This window comes from Chinchilla lanigera, unplaced genomic scaffold (assembly GCF_000276665.1).
Source record: "Chinchilla lanigera isolate Chin_1 unplaced genomic scaffold, ChiLan1.0 scaffold00043, whole genome shotgun sequence".
Lineage (NCBI taxonomy): Eukaryota > Metazoa > Chordata > Mammalia > Rodentia > Chinchillidae > Chinchilla > Chinchilla lanigera.
Genome location: NW_004955444.1, coordinates 12,248,542 through 12,270,910, shown reverse-complemented (window position 1 = coordinate 12,270,910; position 22,369 = coordinate 12,248,542). Strand labels below are relative to the sequence as shown.

Below are 22,369 nucleotides of genomic sequence, written 5' to 3'. Positions count from 1 at the left end.
TTCTGTTGGCAAGAGATGGAGGCAATGGGGTATGGAGAAGAAAATTTGGTAAGAGGGCAGACACATGAACATTTATATTTACATTCAGAAGTAGAGATTCATGACAACTTTAGAACCAACCCAAGATAGTTCTAAAAAGTGATATCTTTCATAGATATTTCAAAAAATTTCAAGTAATATCTTTGAATTAAATTTTCTTTACACCTACCTTCACATGGAATCTATGGCCATACCACCCTGAACGCGCCCGATCTCGTCTGATCTCGGAAGCTAAGCAGGGTCGGGCCTGGTTAGTACTTGGATGGGAGACCTACCTTCACATGGAGTAGCTGGTTGTCAGCTGCTATAAGGTGATTAAGATTCTCCAGTGTTTCTAAATCTCTTATGTCATCAATATTATTGTTGCTGATATTTAATATAGAGAGGGATTTCTGTAAGAAAAATAACTAAATTAGCATTTAACATTAGAGAGTCATATATGTATTCCCAATCTTTAAAAGTTTAAGATATATCGGTTTAGATTGCTCTGCTCTTTAGATAAGAAAATGTAAAAATGGAAATTTTGTTTCAGTGCTGTTATGGCTGATATGTACATGACCCCCCTAACTCTCATGCACTATGAGTGACTAGTCCACTGGTAATTTTATAGCTAAATGTGATTTTGGGAGCTAAAGCCTGGATAGGGGAGATGGGTCCCTGGGGGTGTGGCCTGGAAGCGTACATCTCCCTCCTTCTGCACTTGATCTCTCTCTGTTCCTTGCTGCCATACTATGAGTAATTCTCTGTAATGTCCCTTTTGCTATGGAGTGAAACATACAAACTCTGAGCCAAAATAAATCTTTCCTCCCTTAAATTGTGGGTGTTGGGATTTGTGTCCCAGCAATGAGAAAATAACTAAGATATATGCTATATTTTTTCAGATGGAACTTTTAAGACTCTAGTATATGATATAACTTATTCTTTTTGCCTATAATTCCTCCATAAGTCCCATTTTTCCCATCCAGGATATAAGATACATATAGAGGAAAGAAGCCAAGCATCAAAAGTAAAGAAAAAAATTCCCCAATAAACAAATGGTAGCACAATATAGAAAAAACTGCTTACTGTGATTCAGGCAAATTACCATTCTGTAGTAAATATTGCTATGATTTTTCACATGTTGGGAAAATAATTTTTGTTTTTCTAGAGAGGAAACATAACCAAGCATGAAAAATATTCAGGTTTTATCTTTATCTCTCTCTATAATCTTTTCTTGACAATCCATATGTTCAAAAGCCACTTGAAATAACAGCTAGCTAATTAATAAGAATTTTAATGTTAGCTATTATTGAAAACATACATATGCAATACAGCAGTACTAAATCAGAGTCATCTTAAAAATCTGAGGCCAAGCAATCTCTGTCAAGTTCCACTGAGGCAGCCACACAAAACCAACTTTGAAAAAATATATTTCCTGATTCTCTTTAAAGCTTGAAATAACACTGAAAAAATGATGTCCTATACTTCAAATTTTGGTATCTGCTTGAACGTATGCAAACACTGAACTAGCAAAAATGTTTTCAGCGGTGTTTTGTAATAAAACTGACCGTCCCCACAGGGGTTCCGTCTAATTGGATCAGTTGGAGTTGAGCTGCGGTTGTGCCACCTGATTCTATGCGAGGGGGTAAAATAGAAAGCAGGCCACTTCTTTCTTTTCCAATTAAAAGAATTACTTTTCAGTTCTTGCAAATTTGGTCCAAAAACCATCTACTGCTCACCATTGCTGGGCCCTCTAAAACAAAACTGATGAAATCTACATAACAACCATGTCCCACGCTCCGCCAAACATGTCCTCGCTCCTGTTTTGAGGATTAGCAAGAGCCTCCGTGGAGCCACCTGGCTTCTCAATTTAGTGTGGCACCTCCTGCCATGGGATTGGTTGTGAAGCAATTTAGCGGAGCCTCAACCCTGGTAATCCCTGGCCTGTGTGGTTCTAATGAAGCAAATTTGTATACAGTGCAATTTATCAAATCAGGGTTTTGGAGGAAAATGACTTATCACGGTGGCTCTCTAGCTTGTTTAAAAGATGCCAAATAATTATGTACTCCTTCCTCAGACCTTTTTTTATTAAAATTTGAGCCATGATAATAACCCAAGCTCAAACTATGAATGAATTAACATCCACAGTAGAACTTCAGGTTACATAACCTTTCCACATCCCTTTTGATCCTTCCAGCTACTCCAAGAGGAGGATGTCATTATCCAACTTTATACTTCTGTCATACTCTGAGACTTTATGGGGGAAAATGAGCTTCAGAACTCAGGTAAACTCTTAACTGGCCATATAAGCAGGCCGAGTATGCACAGTGTCCGAATATACCTTCACCACCTTCCTATTCCTTTATAATTTGTTCATCATTATATTCCTTTTCAGAATATTCAAATGTGGTCTTACTGCCAGAGACTGAAGAGTTCTTGGATCAAACAGAAGCTTTTCTCCAAGGGGAAGCTTCTGACTCTCAACATGAAGCTCTCTTAGTTCTTCTAATCCCTCCAAACCTTCTATGACAGTAATATAATTGCCTCCCAAATACCTGAAAACACAGGCATAATTCTAAATAGACTTTTTGACAATGGCACAGAATAAGAATGTAATAACAAAATTACTGAGCTGTATAAAATTATACATACAGAATATTGAGTTTATATTTGAAACAATGAAAGGTTTATCTGAATGATAACAAATTAAACTAAACAATTTAGTCTAAAAAGCACTTTTTAAAGTGAGAGAATATTTAGTTCTTACTAAACTATCTGCAAGTGTTCCTCATATGTTAGGGTACAGAAGAATCATCTGGCTGTAGGTTTAAAAACCAAGATTTCTGAGCCTAACTCCTGGAGATTCTGATCTGAATAGCTATGTTGGAATCCAGTACTTTGCCCTTTTAGTAAGCATTTTCCACCCGCTTCTGAGGCCTTTGGCCCACTTTTTAAGATGCACAGTAGGTACTCCAATCTGAGGAACTTGTATTTACAGACCTCATTATAGTATATAATTATAATTATTTCAGGCTTAAAGACATTTTTACAATCAAATTTACATCAAAATTATTCATTTTATGACCTGGACCTTTTGAGATGTGTTATTCTGAAAGACACAAATAATTTCTGGGTTCCATAAAAAGTTTCAACAGTTGAACCTACATTAAGATGTTTTAGGTGTCCTGATAAGCCCATAAGACAACTTACTTCCCCAAAAGAAAAGTATATCATGCTTAATAAAGCATAAATTGTTGAATATTATATATGAAGGAATATAGTTCATATGAAATAAATGTAAGAAAATGAAACTCAATTATACATTCAACTTACTTTTGGAACTTAATGCCAAGAATGGAAATACCTGCCTGCATAAAAACATATACTATAATGATGACAAGCAAAAATAAAAGCACTTACAGTTTTTCCAGTTTCTTTAATGACCTGAGGTTCTCTATACATGGAATACAATTGTTTTGTAGGTACAGATGGGTCAGATTTGTGGCATAGTTCAGGTTAGTGACTTGACTAATACGATTATCGTATAAATATAAAACACTGAGATTTTTGCAAAGAGAGAGGTCTTCCTAAAAGAAAAACAACAGGTTATATTTAATTTCTTTTCGAAACTTGGTTTTCTAGTTGAGCATTCTACACATTTTCTTACGCTTAATATAAAAGAAAACATAATCATATTTATATAATATAAAAATTATTTGGCAGGATGGATCAAGGAACAAAATCCAGTGGTATGCTGTACACAAGAAACAAATTTAGCCAGACGTGGTGCATGCCTGTAATCCCAGCACTCAGGAGACTGAGCCAGGAGGATCCAGGCAAGTTTGAAGCCAGCCTCAGCTACATAGTTCAAGGCCAGCCTGGACTACATAGCAAGACCATGTTTCAAACAACAAAACACACAAACTCCAAAAACAAAAAAGTAAGAAACACACTTAACCCAAAAAGAAACTCACAGACTAAAAATTAATGATGGAAAGCAATATTCCATACAATGGGGATCCAAAAGAAGAGCAGGTATACCTATCTTATGTTCAGATAAAGTGGACTTCAAGCCAAAACTGATCAAAACAGGGAAAGAGAGTCACTATATATTGGTTAAGGGAACATTCCATCAGGAAGAGATAATAATTATTAACATACATGCACTGAACAACAGGGTACCCAACTTCATAAAACAAATACTACTGGACATAAAATATCAGAGAATCATAAACACAATTATAGTGGGGAACTTCATTACCACACTATCACAAATAGATTTACTAGATAAAAAAACAACAAAGGGATATCAGAGTTGAAAAAAAAAATCTTTTAACAAATGGACCTAGTACATACCCACCAAAGCCAGAATACGCATTCTTTTCAGCAGTACACAGAACTTTCTTCAAAATGGACCACATACTATCCAGTAGAGCAAGCTTAAGTAAATATGAAATAATTAAAATTATACCATGCATATTATTAGGCCTTAGTGCAATGAAGTTATAAATCAATCAACAACAAAAGAAAATAAATGCAAGTGCATGGAAACTAACCAATACACTCATAACTAAACAAAGAATTACAGAAGAAATCAAGGAAGAGATAAGACAGTTTCTAGAAATAAATGATAATGCCAGTACAATATACCGAAATTTATGAGCAGCCTGAACAGGGAAGTGTATAGCTGTGAATGCCCACATCATAAAATAGAGTAAGCCCAAATAAACTTAATGATGCACACCAAGGTCCTAAAAAATAAGAATGATCCATACCCAAAGTCAGTACAAGGAAGATATTCTAAAGACTGGAGCAGAAATAAATGAAATTGAGACAAAAAATACAAAGAATGAATCTAAGGATTGGTTCTTCAAAAGAATACACAAAATAGACACATCCTTAGCCAACATAATAAAAAAAGGAGAGAAAAGACCCAAATCAATGCAACTAGAAATGAAAAAGGTGAAATCACAATGGACACTGCTGAAATAAAAAAAACAGTATTAACAATTGCTTCCCAAATCTGTATGCAATTAATTGGAGAATTTAGAAGAAGTAGATAAGATTCCTAGATACATATAAATTTCCAAAACTGAACCAAGAAGATTTGAAAACCCTGTGTAATCTAGTAACGGGCAGTGAAATTGAGGCAATAAAAAATAACCTAGCAACTAAGATAAGCCCAGATCTAAATGAGTTCACTGCGGAATTTTACAAAAACTTTCAGGAAGTTGAAACACCAATCTTTAAGCTTTTTAATGAAATCAAAAGGGAAGGAGTACTCTCAAGGTTATTCCTGGAAGCTACTATTAACCTGGTTCCAAAACTTGACAGGATCCAACCAAAAAAGAGAACTGTAGATCAATCTCTTTAATGACTATAGACCAAAAATCCTCAATAAGTACTGGCAAACAGTATGCAATGAGTCATCAAAAAGTCATACATTGGAATTCTCTTCACCTGCTCTGCCAGCATGCTGCTGTCAGTGGTGGGCAGCATAACTTTGGGGCCTGGAAGGCCAATGGCCCGTCATCCAGGAGGCAACCCCCACCTCAGAACCAGGGGATCACTACTCTGAAGAATTACTTGGAAACCTTCCCAAAAGTGAATGTCACCAGTAATAACCTTCTTCTCCTCTGGTTGGTCAGCCAAGAGCCCAAGGGCCAGAGGCATCTGGGCACCTACCCGGATCCACATTTCAGAAGAAGTGCCATAGCAGAGCATCGCTGTCTTCCAAAACTGCCTCCCAGATACTGAGACTTCAGGGAGAAGAACCAGGACCAGGCACTGCCCTACACCTACTTTGACCCTCCCCTTATTGAGAACAACACTTCCATCTAACCTTCACCCCAGACCAATGGGCCAAGCATGCAGAAGGCCAGCTTATCAGGGATTTCCAGACTCTTATCCCTATTCTCCCCTAAATCATTCTCTCTGCATGTAGGGACTTTTTCCAACCAAGATGGCTCTAGCTGTGCCCTGAGCTGTGAGGAACCAGGCTAGCAGTGTCCAGGATGAATGTCACCGACTAAAGTTGAATGCACAACAGATCAACAGAAAAGAAAGGAACCTCTTCATCCCTTGCCCTTGCCCCTGGGCAGCCTCCTGTTCCAGCCTCTTGTGGGAATCTACCTCCTCCCATAGGATTCCCAGCCTGGGTCTCTAAGCTTTCCTTCCTAGGCCTCCCTTTCCCACACTTCCTTTTACCATGTAATTTTGATTCTCCTTTCCTCTCAGCCTAGGACTAGCCAACCCAGCTTCCTTCTGTGAAAGAGCCTGAAAACTGGGCACAGAAGGAATGCATGTTTGGATCAGCGAGGTCCCCTTTGCCCCTAGCACCTACAGGTAGAGGACTAATTGGAGTGCAGATCCCCTGGACATCTAGTAAAGGTTCTTGGGGATAAACTCTCTGGCGTGGGCATGGATGTGGGATCTCTCTCCAGCTCTCGTTCTACCCCATTCTCATCTCATGTTTTTCTTTTTGCCTTTAAACATAGTGACTTCAGTGAAAGCTGACATATTTGGCTCCTAAAAAAAAAAAGTCATACATCTTCACCAAGTAGGCTTCATGCCAGGAATACAAGGATGGTTCAACATATATAAATCAATAAATGTAATACATCAACAGAAGCAAGGATAAAAATCACATGATCATCTCAATAGATGCAGAAAAAGTCTTTGATAAAATGCAACATCCTTTCATAATAAAAACACTGACGATAATAGATATAAAAGGACCTTATCTCAATCTGATACAAGACGTTTATGACAAACCTACTAGCAGCAAAAGCAAGCCTGGGTAAAAAGAGCAAAGTGGGAGGCATCACAATTCCATACCTGAATATACCTGAAGTTATATTATACAGTGTGTTGGTTTGAGGTTTTGCAAGAGGAACAATATATTACAGGACACCTATTTTATAAGATTAGTTATAATAGTCACCAAAAGAGTCCCATACAAAGACAGTACAGGAAATCTGTCCACACAGTAATAGCCAAAGAACCCAGCCAAGGGCCTAGAACCCATGGTAACGTCTGCATGAGTCCAGCTGAAGACCTAGAGCTCATAACAATGCCTCCCAGGAGTCCAACTGGAGGCCTAGAGCCTACAACAATGTCTCTTGAAGGCCTGTTTCATGGATCTGCGCTTGGAAGGCCCAAAGGTCAGCGGTGGAAGCTAGAGAGTCTGTGCCAGTAGGATGAAGGATCTGTGCCAGCAGGTTGAGGGATCTGCACTGGAGCCAGGAAGTGATGCTCAAGTAAGAACCAGAGCTCCCCCAAAAAGTACCATAGCCATCCTCAGCAACAGTGAAGTTCCAACTCCTCCGATGATAAGGAAAGCCAAGTTCCCATCAAGGAAGCCAACATGACAATCTTCTCCAGGAGAATGAACAGTGCACCATCTCCCCACCCCATCCCCTGGAGCCAGGAAGCGATGCTCAAAGTGAGGGCCAGAGCTCCCTGAAAGTGAACCAAAGCCATTCTCAGTGACAAGGTCCTGAGCTCCTCCGACAATGAGAACAGCCGAGTTCATCAGGAAAGCCAGCGTGACAAGCTCCTCCAAGAGAACCAACAGCTCCTTAGAGCTTCTAACAGCACCCAACAGCTTCTACCAGCTCCCAAAAGCCTCTCTTCTCTTTCTCCAGTTCTGCCTCTGATGCTGCTGGCAACAATCCTCAGGTGGGCCTCCCACACCCAGCACCACGCCTACTCAGTTGAGCTGGGTGTTACAAGTTGACCACCATTGTCAGTCCACCACAATCCACCGCGATCAACTTGGTAATCATACACATTTCCTTAATCCATAGACTCTAGTGGCAGATTTGTGGAAGTTAACATCTCTTAGTCTATTCATATTTACATTAATATAACAATTACACACATACATTTTTTTCTTTTTGCACTCATTCTTGCACCAAAAGTAAAATATTTAAAGGATGATCAAAATTCAAAGTTAAAACTATAATACTTTGATTAATTAACTTAATTATAAATATATATCTAAAAATGACATTGAAACATATCAAAAGAACTATTACAACCACACTCCTTTCATATCATCTTACTGACTCTTCCCTCTTAATTTCAAACAGATGTGGCCAAAAGCTCTCAATAGTAACCATGCCACCATCCCAACAATAGACTACATTGAAATTTTTTTCTCCAATCAGGCAATATCTCTAAACACAAGCAAAACGAAGACAAACTTTCTGCCAAAGCACAATATTCTACCTGGGATCCAGCAGCCAACGCAGTTCTCTGTTGAAGCCTCCGGAGCTTCATCTCAATCGGCAGCATTTCCATCAGTACTCTGACTTTCCAGGCTCCAACCAGAGTCTCCAATATAGTTTACAGCATACAGGGCTGCCTCTTTGGCCGGTCTCTCAAAACTGTTCCAAATTAATTAATTAAGGCTCTCAAGTCACATGGCAACATCACAACAATAACCCCACTCTCCCGGTACCAATTTTGTGTTAGTTTGGGGTTTTGCGCAAAGCTACTGTGATTAAAAAAACAAAAAGTGCAGTACTTGCACAAAGACAGACACAAGGGCTAGCAGTGGTGATATATGCCTGTGATCCCAGCACTGAGGAGGCTGAGGTGGGATGACTGGGCTACATAGTGAGTTCAAGCCCAGCTGGAACTACATAGGCAGACCCTGTCTCAAAAAGAAAGACAAAACTAAATCAAAGAAACCCAAAACAGACAGACATGAGGATCAATAAATGAAACAGAGTAGAAGATGCAGAAACAACCTCAAGCACATTCAACTACTTGAGCTTTGACAAAAGAGCCAGAAGCATACACTGGAAGATATATAGCCTCTTTAATAAGTGGCATTGGGTACACTGTCCACATACAGAAGATAGAAGTTGGACCCATATCTCTCACCATGTACTAAACTAAAATCAAAATGGATCAAAGAACTAAATATTAAAGCAGAAACACTTAAATCTGGAAGATAAAATAGGTAAAACTTGAAGTCAGGCATCAGCAAAGACTTTCTAAACAGAATCCTGGTTACACAGGAAATAGTACCAAGAATCAACAAATGTGATCATATCAAATTAAAAAGCTTCTGCATAGCAAAAGAAACAACCAACAGAGTGAAAAAACCAGCCTACAGAATGGGAAAAAACATTATGTATTACAAACATTTACTAATAAAAAGTACATTATTTGTCTTAGCATAGTCCAAAGGAGACCATAATGATTACAAAACAGATTCTGGCTTTAGCATTCTGTAATTTTAGGACTGCAGTTGTTATTTGTAAAGATTTTTCCAGTACATGAAATTTTCCTTGACAACAGTTACAGGTGTAATCCTAGCTATTCAAGAGGCTGAGGCAGGAAGATTGCAACTTCCACGCCAGCATGGACAATTTAGTGAGATTCTGTTTAAAATAAAGGGCTAGGAATGTATGAGCACTCTCTGAGTTCAGTGTCCAGTGTTCAAGAAAAGAGAGAGAGATGGGCAAAGAGAAGGGTGGGGAAGGGAGAGAGAGAGAGAAAGAAGAAAAAGAGATCAACGTCCCAATGGAGAGTTTTGTCTGAGGCTTTGGTGTTATTCATTCAATATTTTAAGTACTTAATGTTTTAGGCATTATATTGGATGGAGGGATTTAGAATAATGTGAACAGACTAGACATGATCCTTTGCCCTCCTGTGGCTTATATATTTTTGAGAAATTTTCTCTTACCTATGTTACCTAATGTAATGTTTATTGGAGAAAAAAGATACTAATATAAATGTAACTTGTCTCATACAACTGACCCAATATACCATCTATTTTATATAACCAGTTAAATTACATACAAAATGATCTCATCCTTTGACCTTTTTTGAGGATTGCAGTCACACTCTATCACAACCGTATCCAGCTCCAGTGTTGAACTTTTGAATTGTGGTACTGATATATATATATATATACATATTCTAAGGCTCTGGACTATTCCATAAGTAATTGTCTTTGAAATTACTTTCCTAATCTAATTTGTCACATTGTAGAGAACGGTAGGAGAAACAGTAAACATATATTACCAACTTGTTTTTTTTACAAGATGAGGTCTTGCTGTGTTGCCAAACTGTAGCAAAAAATAACACCCCCACCAGTATACTTGTTTGTTAGTTTTCCAGGTAATAGTTCCTGTTCCAGAGCTGGTTGCTCCTGTCTCTTATAAAATGGCTGGTCACTGTAATACATAGCTGGTCCCTATACTGTATCACTGGTATAAACCAATCCCCAATTGACAAGCCGTTCTGCCTCTGCACTTCCTATTTGCTTATCTCATAAAAGCCCTAGACCACCAGAAATCGGGGCCTGATATTCTGGGAATGACCCTGATCAGTGCCTGTCAACATAAGTAAATCTATCCCCAAATTTTGGCTGTCATTTCAGTGTTTCTGCTTGCCATTGCAAAATGATCCTCCTGCTTCACACTCCTAAATGGTTGGAAATAAAAGCATGAACTACTGTGCCCATGTATTTGCAAATATATATATATATATTTTTTTTTTTTCTTTTTTTTGAGACAGTGTCTCACTGTGTAGTTCAGGCTGGCCTCAAACTCACAACAATCCTCCTGCCTCAGTCTCCCAAGTGCTGGGATTGCAGGTGTGCACCAACATGCCCAGCACAATGGTATATTGTATAGAGATTAAGTTAAATAAACTTTACATAACAAAAAGATTAAAACAATAAAGTTTACTGATAAAATAGTTAATAAATATAATCAAAATAGAGTTAATGTATGAGGTATGCTGATTTATAAATTTTACATTGTTAATTATGTAAAAACAGGAAATAATTTCAGAGTTCTTACAATTGCATCTATATTTTTGTCTGAAAAATTTATATGAGTTATTTTCTTCAAGCATTGTGCAGTGGTTTCTTCTTTTCGGGGCTTTAGATGGCTGTTTTTGGCAATTAGATCCACAGTTAGTCGAACCATTATTTCTCTATAAATCACATCCCAGCAATAGCTTTGTTGATAACATGTCCAGAAGCAGGTTTAGGTCTTGTTTATTTCTATCTTTCTAAAAATTAAAGAAAAGAGAGTATTATATTAGATGGCAATTTAGGAAAGGCTGTTTTGACTTTTCTGTTGTGATGCTATTTGATTATCTAGTTCACAGATATTTTTATGGGCATTTTGGTATTTTCAAGTTTATAGACTTAATTTTTTTAGTGAAGAGATTTTAAATACCAAAACTAATTAAATGCATAATACTCATTCACTTTTATTTTTTTAAGTTAGTTTGGTTTTTTGCTTGCTTCCTGGCTTGCTTGCTTGTGACAGAACCTATTAGTTCATACTGGCCTTGAACTCACCATGTAGCCCAGGCTGGCCTCGAACTTTCACTGATCCTCCTGCTTCAGTCTCTCCTCCTGGTGGGATTATAGGCATGTGCCACCATGACTGGTGCCCTGATTTTTGGGTTTTTCTGTTTGTTTGTTATAAAGTTCCTCTTTTTTAATATCCCAGTCTTTACTGTTGTGATGAAAGATAGCTTCCTTTGCTCATTCCTAACATGTATTTTCTTCATTCTCCCTTGATCGTCTTACTAGCATTGAACAAATTCATATGAACCAATTTTAGTTCTTGACCAAAATCTTGACCATTGCATCTGTTTAAATTTCATTAATTTGTTTTCACCTTTTCAAAAGTTCTTTCCTCCTATTTTCAGGCTTATTTCATACTTCTTTTGCCAAATTCTAAATGTGGATGCTTGCCTTATCAATTTCCAGTTTTCTTTTTTTTTCCCCTGATGTTAGAATATCCTACCCTTAGCTCATTCCACAGTGATATTTTCATTTTAAGTTTTTTAACATCCATTTATTTTTTTTTTAATTTAAAATAACAGCTTTATTGAACTAAAAGTTGCATACCACACAATTTTACAAAGTGTCAGATTCAGTAGAGTTTAGCACGTAAGAGTTGCACAGCCATGACCACAAAGTTGGATCATTTTTGCTACCTCACAACAAAACACTACCTACTAGCTATCATCTCCCAATCACTCCCCGCTAAATCTAGGCAACCACTGTGGTGCTCTCTATCTTCATAGATTTTCCTATTCTGGGAATTGATTTTTCTTTTTAATTCAAAATAGACCATGCTCAAAACAACAATAAAGAGCTTAATGTATCAAAGAAGTGCAAATCCTGTAAAGTCATCTCTTACACCATATTGAAGTGAAACTAGAAGCCTACACCAGAAACATACTTAGAATACAATAACTTTTTCCCCCCTTTATCCTATTAACTTTTTCATATAAAGAAAACCATGTGATGTTCAAGCTCGCATGTCTGATTTACTTAACATGGTTTTAGGTGCATCTATTTTCTTACAAATGCTTCAAGTATATCTTTCTTTACTGTAGAGTATTATTGCATTGTGTATAAATACCACATTTCTTTATCCATTCATCTTTTGATGGGCATATATAGGCTGTTTCTAAGATTTAGCTATTATGAATTGTGCTGCTATAAATATGTATACATATATTACCATGGTATAATGTTTTTAATTCTTTTGGGAAGATACCCAAAAGGGGGATAACTAGGTGAAATGTAATTTCTATTTTTAGTTTTTTGAGGAATCTCAATACTGATTTCTATATTGGTTGTATCAGTTTACATTCCCACCAAGAGTGGAGAAAGGTTCTCCCATAGCCTTGCCAGCATTTATTATTGGTTGATTTGTTGATGTTAGCCATTGTTTTGGGGATGGGATGAAACCTTTTTTGGGGGGGCTACTGGGAATCAAACTCAGGACCTTGCACTTGCCAAGGTAGGCACTTGAGCCACTGAGTTATATTCCTGGCCGATGAAATCTTAATGTTTTTTTAATTTGCATTTCTTGGGATGGCCAGCGATATCGAACATTTTTTCATATATTTATTGGCCAGTTGTATTTCTTCATCTGAGAAGCATCTATTCATTTCAGGTGTCCATTATTTACTGGATCTTTAAATTTAGAGGGTCTAATTTTTTTGAGTTCTTTCTATATTCTAGATGTTAGTCCTTTGCCTAAGGAGTAGCTGGTAAAATTTTTTCCCATTCTGTAGGTTGTCTCTTTACTTTGTTGGTGGTTTCCTTTGCTGTGCAAAAGTTTTCCATTTAATTTGATCCCAGTGGTTGATTCTTGGCATTATTTCTTGCACAGCAGGTTTTGTTTTGGTTTGGTTTGGTTTGGTTTTTTTCAGACAGGGTCTCACCATGTAGTTGAGGCTGGCCTTGAACTTACTAGCCCAGGATGGTCTCAAACTTCTGGTGATCTTTCTGCCCCAGGCTCCCAAGTGCTAAGATTATAGATGTGCACCACCATGGCCGATACAATGGGATGTGACTCAGAAAGTCTTTGCCTACCCTTATGTCTTCAAGAGATATCATTGACTTATGATACTTTGAGCCTATATTTTAAAATCTACAACTTTTTCTGGAAATTTCAATTATCTTTTTACATGGATAATTAAGGTGAAAATACATATTGTAAAGAGATTGCTCACGCAGGACTTCCTCCTTGTAGCTGGGGGAGACTGCTGCCCTGGTGTCGGTGCAGGAGCACCCTTGAGCTCTGAAGGAGTTGATCCCTGGGAGGTAACTTCAGCCAAAGGGAAAGAGGAGTCACAACTGATTTAGTCACAAATGAGTTATTCTCTCCTCTCCCATGGACCTTAGCGAGATACTTTGTTTTCAAAAGCTCCCCCCACAAACATTCTGGGTTACACATGCTCTTACATTTGCTTTCCTGCCATCTCTGCCCAGTTCCTTTTCTCCCTCCCGCCTGCTTCCAGGGGACTGCAACCCAATAAAAGTGCTAGCATGGGTTTTTGCTTCAGGCTGTTAATGTGGCTAAAACAAATGTTGGATTATCCGACTCTTTACAAATGACTGCTCTTGCAAAGGTAGAAAATTTTACCTCTATCTTCTTGAAGATATTTTTTTCCCCTCTTGGCTGGGCCTGAGAAATTTACAGAGCAACAGGAGGAAAGCATATAGATTTATTTAATACAAATTTCATGTGGCATGAGAAATGCAGGAATAAACTATTACATAAGCACAGAGTTGAACACTTACTGAATTAAAGAGTAGGACATTGTGAAAATGCGACAAGGAAAGGGGGGTTGGGGCAGTATAGTTGATTGATGGAGAAGTATCTGAAAATGTTTGCACAGATCTCCCTGTGCCCTGACTTTCTGTCCTTGATAAGAATAACTTTTAGTATAGGGACAGAATCTTTCACATGGAGTTTCACCTCTTGCTTTTCAGAAACAAACTGAAGATCAGAATGATCTTGGACCTGCCATTTTCCAAGTGCTTTTAAAGAAAAATTGTCAGTATGCCAGAACAGCATATATTAGGTTTGCATATTCTTAGCTTCTTTACTATATTGTTTCTGTAAAATGGTGTTTATGTAGAAATTTTTTTAAGTGTTTCAGAAAAGAAACATTTAAATGAAGTATTTATTAAAGCAAGGGAAGGCCAACAAACCTAATAAAGAAAGCTATTGGAAAACTTTCCATGGGCTTGAAATATGCAAAGGGAGAGAAATGAATTAAACCACAAGGCAAAATAGCAGAGACTGTTAACTGGCCAAAAACTGCACGGTAGCAGTCCAAGAGAGAATTGTTTCATCAAAACAGCGCCATTCATCTTGCTAAAGTAATATTCATTGAAACTTTATTGGTCTTGAATTTTCCTTTTAGAGAAATTATAAGCTTTAGGAATTTAAACTGAATTTGGTGGTGTGGATTTGGATTCATTTTAGAACATTGTAATTAAAAAGCCAATACTTGTGAAGGCGCCTTGGTTTTCTTATTGTTTTCTAACGTTTCAGAAAGTACTTTTCCAACCTCTCGCCCGCCCCCAATATTCTGTTTCCTTGGACGGTTTTCTAGGATATCTCTACAGATCCCAGTGAGCTGCTCTATAGGCGCTCTGGGAAATGAATTTTAAAGGACCGCAGGCTTTCAATCCCCAGGGATCCCACGGCCAGAGGAGATGGACGACGTTTTCTGGCTTTAGTTCCCACCTGTAGTTGTGTGCAGTGAGCCCCATGCCCCGTGGCTTCGGAAGCTCTACGTCGGCTTCAGCTCTCAAGCTTTTATTTCTAAACCCTTCAAACACAGGTGCGCGCCCACCAGCTCCCTCCCTCCGTGGCCACCCCGAAGTCATGCCTCCTTCTCTACAGGTGATTCCAAACTTTGCCTGATCCTAGATACTCGTTAAAAATATAGCCTTCCAGTTGTTATCGTTGTTTCCTGGCAATTCTAGTGTCTAGAGATAGGCCCAGAGACCTGCATGTTAACGTGTCCCAGGAAAATCTTACTGGCCAGCAAGTTTGAGAAACATGACTCCAGGGGTTCCTCGATTCCCCAGGCTTCTTCCCTTAGGGCTCTTCACCGCGGGCTGGACGAGTCCGGGCAGTAACTCCGGTTTGGTGAGTTTCGCCTCCGGAGCTAGAGCCGTGGGCGGTTGCCAGGCGACCAGATGATGCTCCGGGTTGCCCGCGGCTCCTCGCGGAAAATCTCGCGGAGTCACAGGCAGCTCCCCTCTCGGTGGCCTGGGGCTAAGAGGAGGGGCCAAGGCTGATGCATTCCGAGAGGCATTAGTCACCTCATGACTTTACAGGACCTACAGTAGACAGTTGTTTTGTTTTTGTTTTTCAGACCTCCAAGTTCCTCCTTCCTGTCATCGGTGTTGAGTGCCCAATAACCACCTTGCTCCCTGTAACAGACCAGAAAAAGAATGATGTGCATCAAGGTACAGAACGTATTCCAAACTTCCCTCGGACAAAACCCAGACTCAGGGTGACATTCAAGACCATTCATCACGACCCTTGTCACCATTTGCCGCTTGTCCCCTACATTCCAGGATTCTCCAGTACGCCCTTATCTAAAAAGACTTCCATTCCCTAAAATGCCCTTCGGGGCAGCAGCAATAGCACACATTTTTTCCCCCACTTTTATTCTTATTTTCCTTTTTAACAGCAGGTCGGACTAACTGCATCTTTTTTTTTTTTTTTCTGAAGCTTTCCTGCATACTTTTACCTTATTATGCTCTGTTTTTCCTCACTACCGCCCCCCGAACGTGGTGGCGCACGCCTGTTATCTCAGCACTCCAGAGGCTGAGGCAGGAGGATCTTTGCAAGTTCGAGGCCAGCCTGGGTTATAAAGTAAGCGCAAGGCCAGCCTGAGCTGCATAGAGAGAACCTGCCTCAAAAAGACTAAATAAATAAATAAAATAATAAACTACTAACAGTAGCACTTAACAACTTCATTGTTGCTTACCCTTATCTTCAATAAGATAAATTCGTTGAGAATAAGGACTATGTTTTTTACTTTTCTATTCCCAGGAACTAGGAAAATGCCTTGTGTATTGAAAGTCATTATATAAATGTTTCTAAAGTGAATAACTTAACTGAAAGAAAAGAACAATAATATAAGGAACAAATATTTCGAGTGGAAAGTGAGGGGCTCATTGGAATGTGAAGCAAGCGGTAAGAATGTAAAGGACAGTCAAATTGAAAACTGGTAAAAATGGTAAAGGTTGTGACCTGGTGGGTAAAAGGTTGTCACTGCCATTGCTTGGGCAAAGTCAGAGTAGATTGTTGGAGGTGCAAGGCAGTTTAGAGGCCGGAAGATGTTCTAACTGCCTTCTTGCAGATAGGGAAACTCCTGGGCCAGAAAGAGGAATCTAGGTCAACATCAGGTGCCAGGGAGGGAATTTAACCTTGTGCTGGTGATTTCAAGCGCAGGTCTCCTTTCAGTGTAAGAGTAGTCTAAGAAGAGGAGAGGTGTAAGGGCAAAGGAACCCTAAGTTAATTCAAGATATTGTTGACAAAATTCATTTGTGAGGGGCTGGGGATTAGCTCAGCGGCACAGCGCCTGCCTGGGAAGCTCAAGGTCGTGAGTTCAATTCCCGGTAGCAGAAAAAAACAACAAAACAAAACAAAACATGATTTATCAAACAAAACAAAACAAAACAAAACAAATTGTAGAGGGCTGGGGATTTAGCTCAGCGGCACAGCACCTGCCTGGCAAATACAAGGTCATGAGTTCGATTCCCAGCACCAGAAAAAAAAAAATAAGAAAAACAAAACAAAACAAATTCATTTGTGAGGTAATCTTAAGCCAACTGGCTTGAAGACAAAGAAAGTAAAAAGGAATGAACAAAGTTAGGAGATACTTTGAAGCATAATTTAATTAAGAGAGATTGGTTAGGATAAAGGGAGGAAGAAGATAATTCTCATGTTAGATAGGATAAAATAATAATACTGGAGGAAGAGGAGAGGTGACATGAATTTGAGGTGTGGATAAGTTTGGTTTATACACCTTAAATGGAAATAATATGTTTTATTTTTTCCTTTTTCATTTTATGAAAAAAATTTCATAACAAAACAAGAATAACAATACATTGTGTACTGTTTTCTTCAAAGTAGTTACTCAAGTATAAGACATTGACAAAATAGATTTTGTCTTACAAAGAAGAAAAAGATATTAGCACAAAAGTTTCTTTTCAATGAACTAAGAAAAACTAGTAGTACAAACAAATTAGCATATATATTAAAATATTTTTGAGACAATGGAATAGGTAACTTTGGGAACCATCTGAACCTCACTCTACTTTCTATTTACCTGTCTTCCATCTTGCTCATAATTTGCATAAATACACTTTGAGTTCCTCATAGAAGAGTAACCATGCAATACTTGAGTTCATGTCTGATTTATTTCACTGAATATTATGTTCTCAAATTGCATCAATTTGCCACATATCCCTCAGGGTTATCTTTTTATGGCAAAGTAGTACTCCATTGCGTATAAATACCACATTTTCCTTATCTATTCATCTGTTGATGGACATATACACTGTTTCCAATTATAAATTGTGCTGCTATAAACATGGGTATGCATGTATCTGTAATATGATCATTTTAGCTCTGGGGAAGATGCCTAGAGGGGGCCTAAGCTGGGTCAAAAGGAATGTCTATTTTTTAATTTTTTGAAGAATCTTTATGCTGATTTGCATAGTGGTTGTACTAGTTTACATTCCTACCAATAATGCAGAAGAGTTTCTTTTTCCTCACATCCTCACCAGCATTCATTACTATTAGATTTTTTGTGGTAGCCATTCTTTGTGGGGTAAGATGGTACTTCAAGGTAGTTTTCATAGCCAGTGATATCGAACAGCTGTTCATGTTTTTATTGGCTATTTGTACTGCTTCTTCTGTGAAGTGTTTCTTCATTTCACTTGCCTATTTTTAGATTGGATCATTTATTTTTGGGAGTCTAATTTTTTTGAGTTCTTTATATATTCTTTATATAGTAGTCCTCTGTCTGAGGAATAGCTGACAAACTTTTTTCCCATTCTGTAGGCTGTCTCTTCATTCTGTAGGTTGTTTCCTTTGCTGTGCAGAAGCTTTTAATTTGATATGATTCCATTAGTTGATTTTTGATATTATTTCTTGTGCAACGGGAGATCTAGTCAGAAAGTCCTGGCATACACCTGTCTTCAAGCCCTGTAGCTATTTTACCTTCCAGCAGCTTAAGTATTTCTGTTTTAACATTTAGATCGTTGAACTATTTTCATTTTAACTTAGTACATGGTAAGATATATGGGTCTAGCCTCCATCTTCTGCATGTGGACAGACAATGTTCCCAGCACCATCTATTAGAGAGGTTCTCTTTCCTCCATGTACGTTTTTGACTCCTTTGTCAGAGAGCAAATAACTGTATGTACCTGGAGTTGTCTCTGTTTCTTTTATTCTATCCCACTCATGCTCAGACCTGTTTTCACAGCAGTAGCATGCTCGTTTAATCACCATAGCTTTATGGTATAACTTCAAGTCTGGGGTTGTGATGCCATCTGCTTTGCTTTTGTGACCTAGGATTGCTTTTACTATTTTGGATCTCTTGTTCCACATAAATTTTAGGATTGTTTTATTTAGATCTGTGAGAAATGTCATTGGCATTCTGATTGGAATTGCATGAAATTTGTATATCAGTTTTTGAATTGTAGCCATTTTGATTATATTGGTTCTGCCTATGCAGGAATAGGAGACATCTTTCCATGTTCTCGCGTCCTCAATTTCCTTTTTCAGACTGATGGAATTTTCATTATAGAGATCTTTCCTTTCCTTGGTTAGGTTAATTGCTAAGTATTTAATTTTTTCATATTATTGTGAGTGGTATTGTTTTCCTAGTCCCTTGTCATTGAGTTCATTATTAGTGTATAGGAATACTATGGATTTCTGTGTGTTTGTTTTGAATCCTGCTACATTGCTGAATTTCGAGAAGAACAAATAATAATTCAGTGGTTCAACACTAATTCAGATTTAGACACTGGGGAAAGAGTTGGGGTTGCAGGCTACATAACAGGATAAAAAGCTGCAGAGGGATAAAACGTAATATGGTTAAAACACAAGGGCATGAAGAAGAAGCCCCATTTATCTGTTTTGCAGGTCATTGGGCGCATCAGCTTTAACAGTATATGTAGCCCTTTTGCTCTGTGTATCAGTTCATCTGGTGCTGACATTACTTTGCTGGAAGACTTGTTAAGCAATGCCTCACTGAAAATCAGTGGTCTGGAAATCTGTTTGTAACAGCTTCATATATCATTATAAAAAGAAGCATCGTATAAAGTTATATACTGTTGTATTTATTTTTGGAGATGGTGTGACACTGTTATTGCTCAGGCTTGTCTCAAATTCATAGCTCAAATGATCCTCCAATGGTAAAGCTATGTACAGTTTTATTGATGTTTTGAGATGGCGTGTCTATGTTGCTGCTCAGGGTAGTCTCAAAGGATCCTGTGGCTTTTGCTTCCTGAGTAGTTGGAACTATAGTATGCCTCAGCATGCCCAGTTTTTAAATGTCTAAAAGGACATATAAAGATAAATACCAACCTATTTAATCATGGTTATTTCTTGTGGGTGGGGTTTTGAATATTTTTTCTTTTTTTATTAATCAGATTTTTTAAAAAAATGATAAAATTATATTTTTCAAGTTCATTTTGGATCTTGCTGTTCATGGAATTGAAAACCACTTTATGAGTGCTGTTAAAAATAGTTTGAGGTAATCTGAGCAACTTTGTTGAAGATAACAGTATGTACTATAACAACCACTGCTAATTCCTATCATTTTGTTTTGAAACCCTGTATCATTGTTATTGTTTTTGCTTTGTTTTGTTCTTTGTCTATGTTGTTGTTATTTTACTATTGTTCTTTTCTATTCTCTTTAAAATAAGAATTTTTAACATGGTTTGAATTATGAATTTTTTAATGCAACCAGTTAGTTTTAAGAAAAGGTATTATCTCATTAAAATGTGAAATATATGCTAAGTGTGGTGGTGCTTGCCTGTAATTCCAACACTTGGGAGGCTAAGGAAGGAGGATTGCTGTGAGTTTGAGGCCAGCCTAGGCTACAGAGTGAGTTCAAGGCCAGCCTGGACTACAGAGAGAGAGCCTGTCTCAGAAAAAAAAAAAAAAAAGATGTGAAATATAATTCCTGTCTAGTGGTACCCAGTGTTAAACACTCATCTGTGCATTCTTGAATGTGGCAGAAATTTGGCAGACTATAAGAAAAACATTTCTTCAATACAGTACCATGTTTGTTAAGTTCAGCATAAAATACTCTGAAGATTTACATGTTGACAGATGTTAGGGAAATTTGTATTTGCAAAAAAAAAAAAGTGTTGTGAAATATTAAGAATCATTTTTAAAGGCACTTTTGGAAGAATGGTGCTAAGAAGCAGATTTTGAAAAGCCTCAGCTGAGTTTCCAAGTAACTTTAGACAGAAACATACTTTCTATTTCACTTATTGTTCTATCTTTGTCAGTATATATTTCCTGAGTACGTACTGCACAGTATTGTATAAAGCACAAAGAAAATACTTTAATGATTAGTTACCTTTTATTTAGAACTCAAGAAATTAAAGGGCCCAGACATATATATCATTATAACTCCATACAGAAAAATAACCATTTCTTGAATTTAGTGGATCTTTTTATTTCAGTCTTATAAGTCTGGTAAATATTAATCATGTGGTAGGTAGATGTCCAGATGAGCTCAATGACCTCACTCCTGGTATCTATGCTCTGATGTGGTTCTCTCCCTTGCCTGTTAACTGGTCTCGGTGACTTGTTCTAGCCAGTAAAATAAGGTGAAATTGATGGCATGTCACTTCCATGATTAGCTTATAAAAGATTATGATTTGTGTCTTACTGTCAGGCTTTGCTGCATTTGTGACTGGCATTCTTTGATAAGGCAAACTCTAATTTAGGAAAGTCCATGCTGCAAGAATGTGAGGGTGGTCTCTAGCCAACAGCTAATACAACTGAGATACACAGTCCCATAAAAATATTGGTAAGTCTTTGGGCTGAAAAATTGATCCTGAGTTGAACTTTCAGATGAGACCTTATACCTAGCCACTACTCTATTGTAGAAGTGGGTGAGACCCTGAAGCAGAGGACTCAGATTCCTGGTCCATGAAATCCCTGCAATAATAAGTGTGTTGTTTTAATCCATTAAGTTTTGATAGTGCATTATGCAGCAGTAAATAAATAATGCAGGGAGTAATGGAAAATTCTCTTAGTAAGAAAGGATTTATCCAGAAATTTGGGACATAATCCCTCTTTTGATAGACATTCTAAATGTCTTAGAGGAGAGAGGAATTAAGTAGAGGAGATTAAATAGAGGAGAGATTAATTAATTAAAGGAGAGATATTAAAGTGATTATAAAACATGGTGACTTAACTGGAGCATAAAGTTTCATAATGAACAACTATATGGCCAACTGGAAGCTGTAGGAACAATACAAGCAAAGCCCTTTTGGTTATAGATGAGACATTTTCCATTCCTGATTTCTAAAACCTGTAGATAATCACTTACTTGAGAGCTTCTGTAAGAGATATTGGGAGCCTTTTAATTCCATGATGTATATAATGTGGGCTCCAGTAATAAATATCATTAACTGACTAATGTTATTTATTATATAATATACTCTACAAATATAAATGGTTACTACGTAGGTTATGAATCAAACAATTCATGACATTTCTTCTGAGTTTTAGACTCATACATCTAACTGACTTCTAAATATTCAATCCATGTCTATGGCCACACTACCCTGAATGTGCCCAATCTCATCTAAATATTCAATCCACATGCATATGTGTGTCCTAGAGGAAAACTCATCGTCAAAAACTGAAGTCATCTCTAGCCTGTGCAAATCTGATATGTTTTCTCTAGTTCTTTTCTTTTTCACAGTCCATCCTGATACGAAAAGTGGAGCCTGAGGGGCTTTTGAGTATTCTCTTATATGCTGTAGTACCCCACCCAATCAAGT

General features: G+C 37.7%; 1 protein-coding gene across 3 annotated transcripts in view; it reads right to left on the bottom strand.

Annotated features, from left to right (window-relative positions):
- The window catches only part of Ppp1r42 (protein phosphatase 1, regulatory subunit 42), a 39,225-nt gene extending 23,695 nt beyond the window's left edge, over nucleotides 1-15,530 (bottom strand). Inside the window, exons 1-5 of one of the 3 annotated variants that reach the window (XM_013518133.1) lie at nucleotides 15,322-15,530; nucleotides 10,842-11,055; nucleotides 3,439-3,605; nucleotides 2,435-2,573; nucleotides 315-431 (exon numbers count right to left, since the gene is read on the bottom strand). In XM_013518133.1, coding sequence (XP_013373587.1) covers nucleotides 315-431; nucleotides 2,435-2,573; nucleotides 3,439-3,605; nucleotides 10,842-10,970 — 552 coding nt within the window. In that variant the 5' untranslated portion in view covers nucleotides 10,971-11,055; nucleotides 15,322-15,530. Of the gene's footprint in view, nucleotides 1-314; nucleotides 432-2,434; nucleotides 2,574-3,438; nucleotides 3,606-8,250; nucleotides 8,409-10,841; nucleotides 11,056-15,321 lie in introns of those variants that run through there. The other 2 variants (XM_005392137.2, XM_005392138.1) reach the window with 2 other exon arrangements.
- Between the last annotated feature and the right edge of the window lie 6,839 nt (nucleotides 15,531-22,369).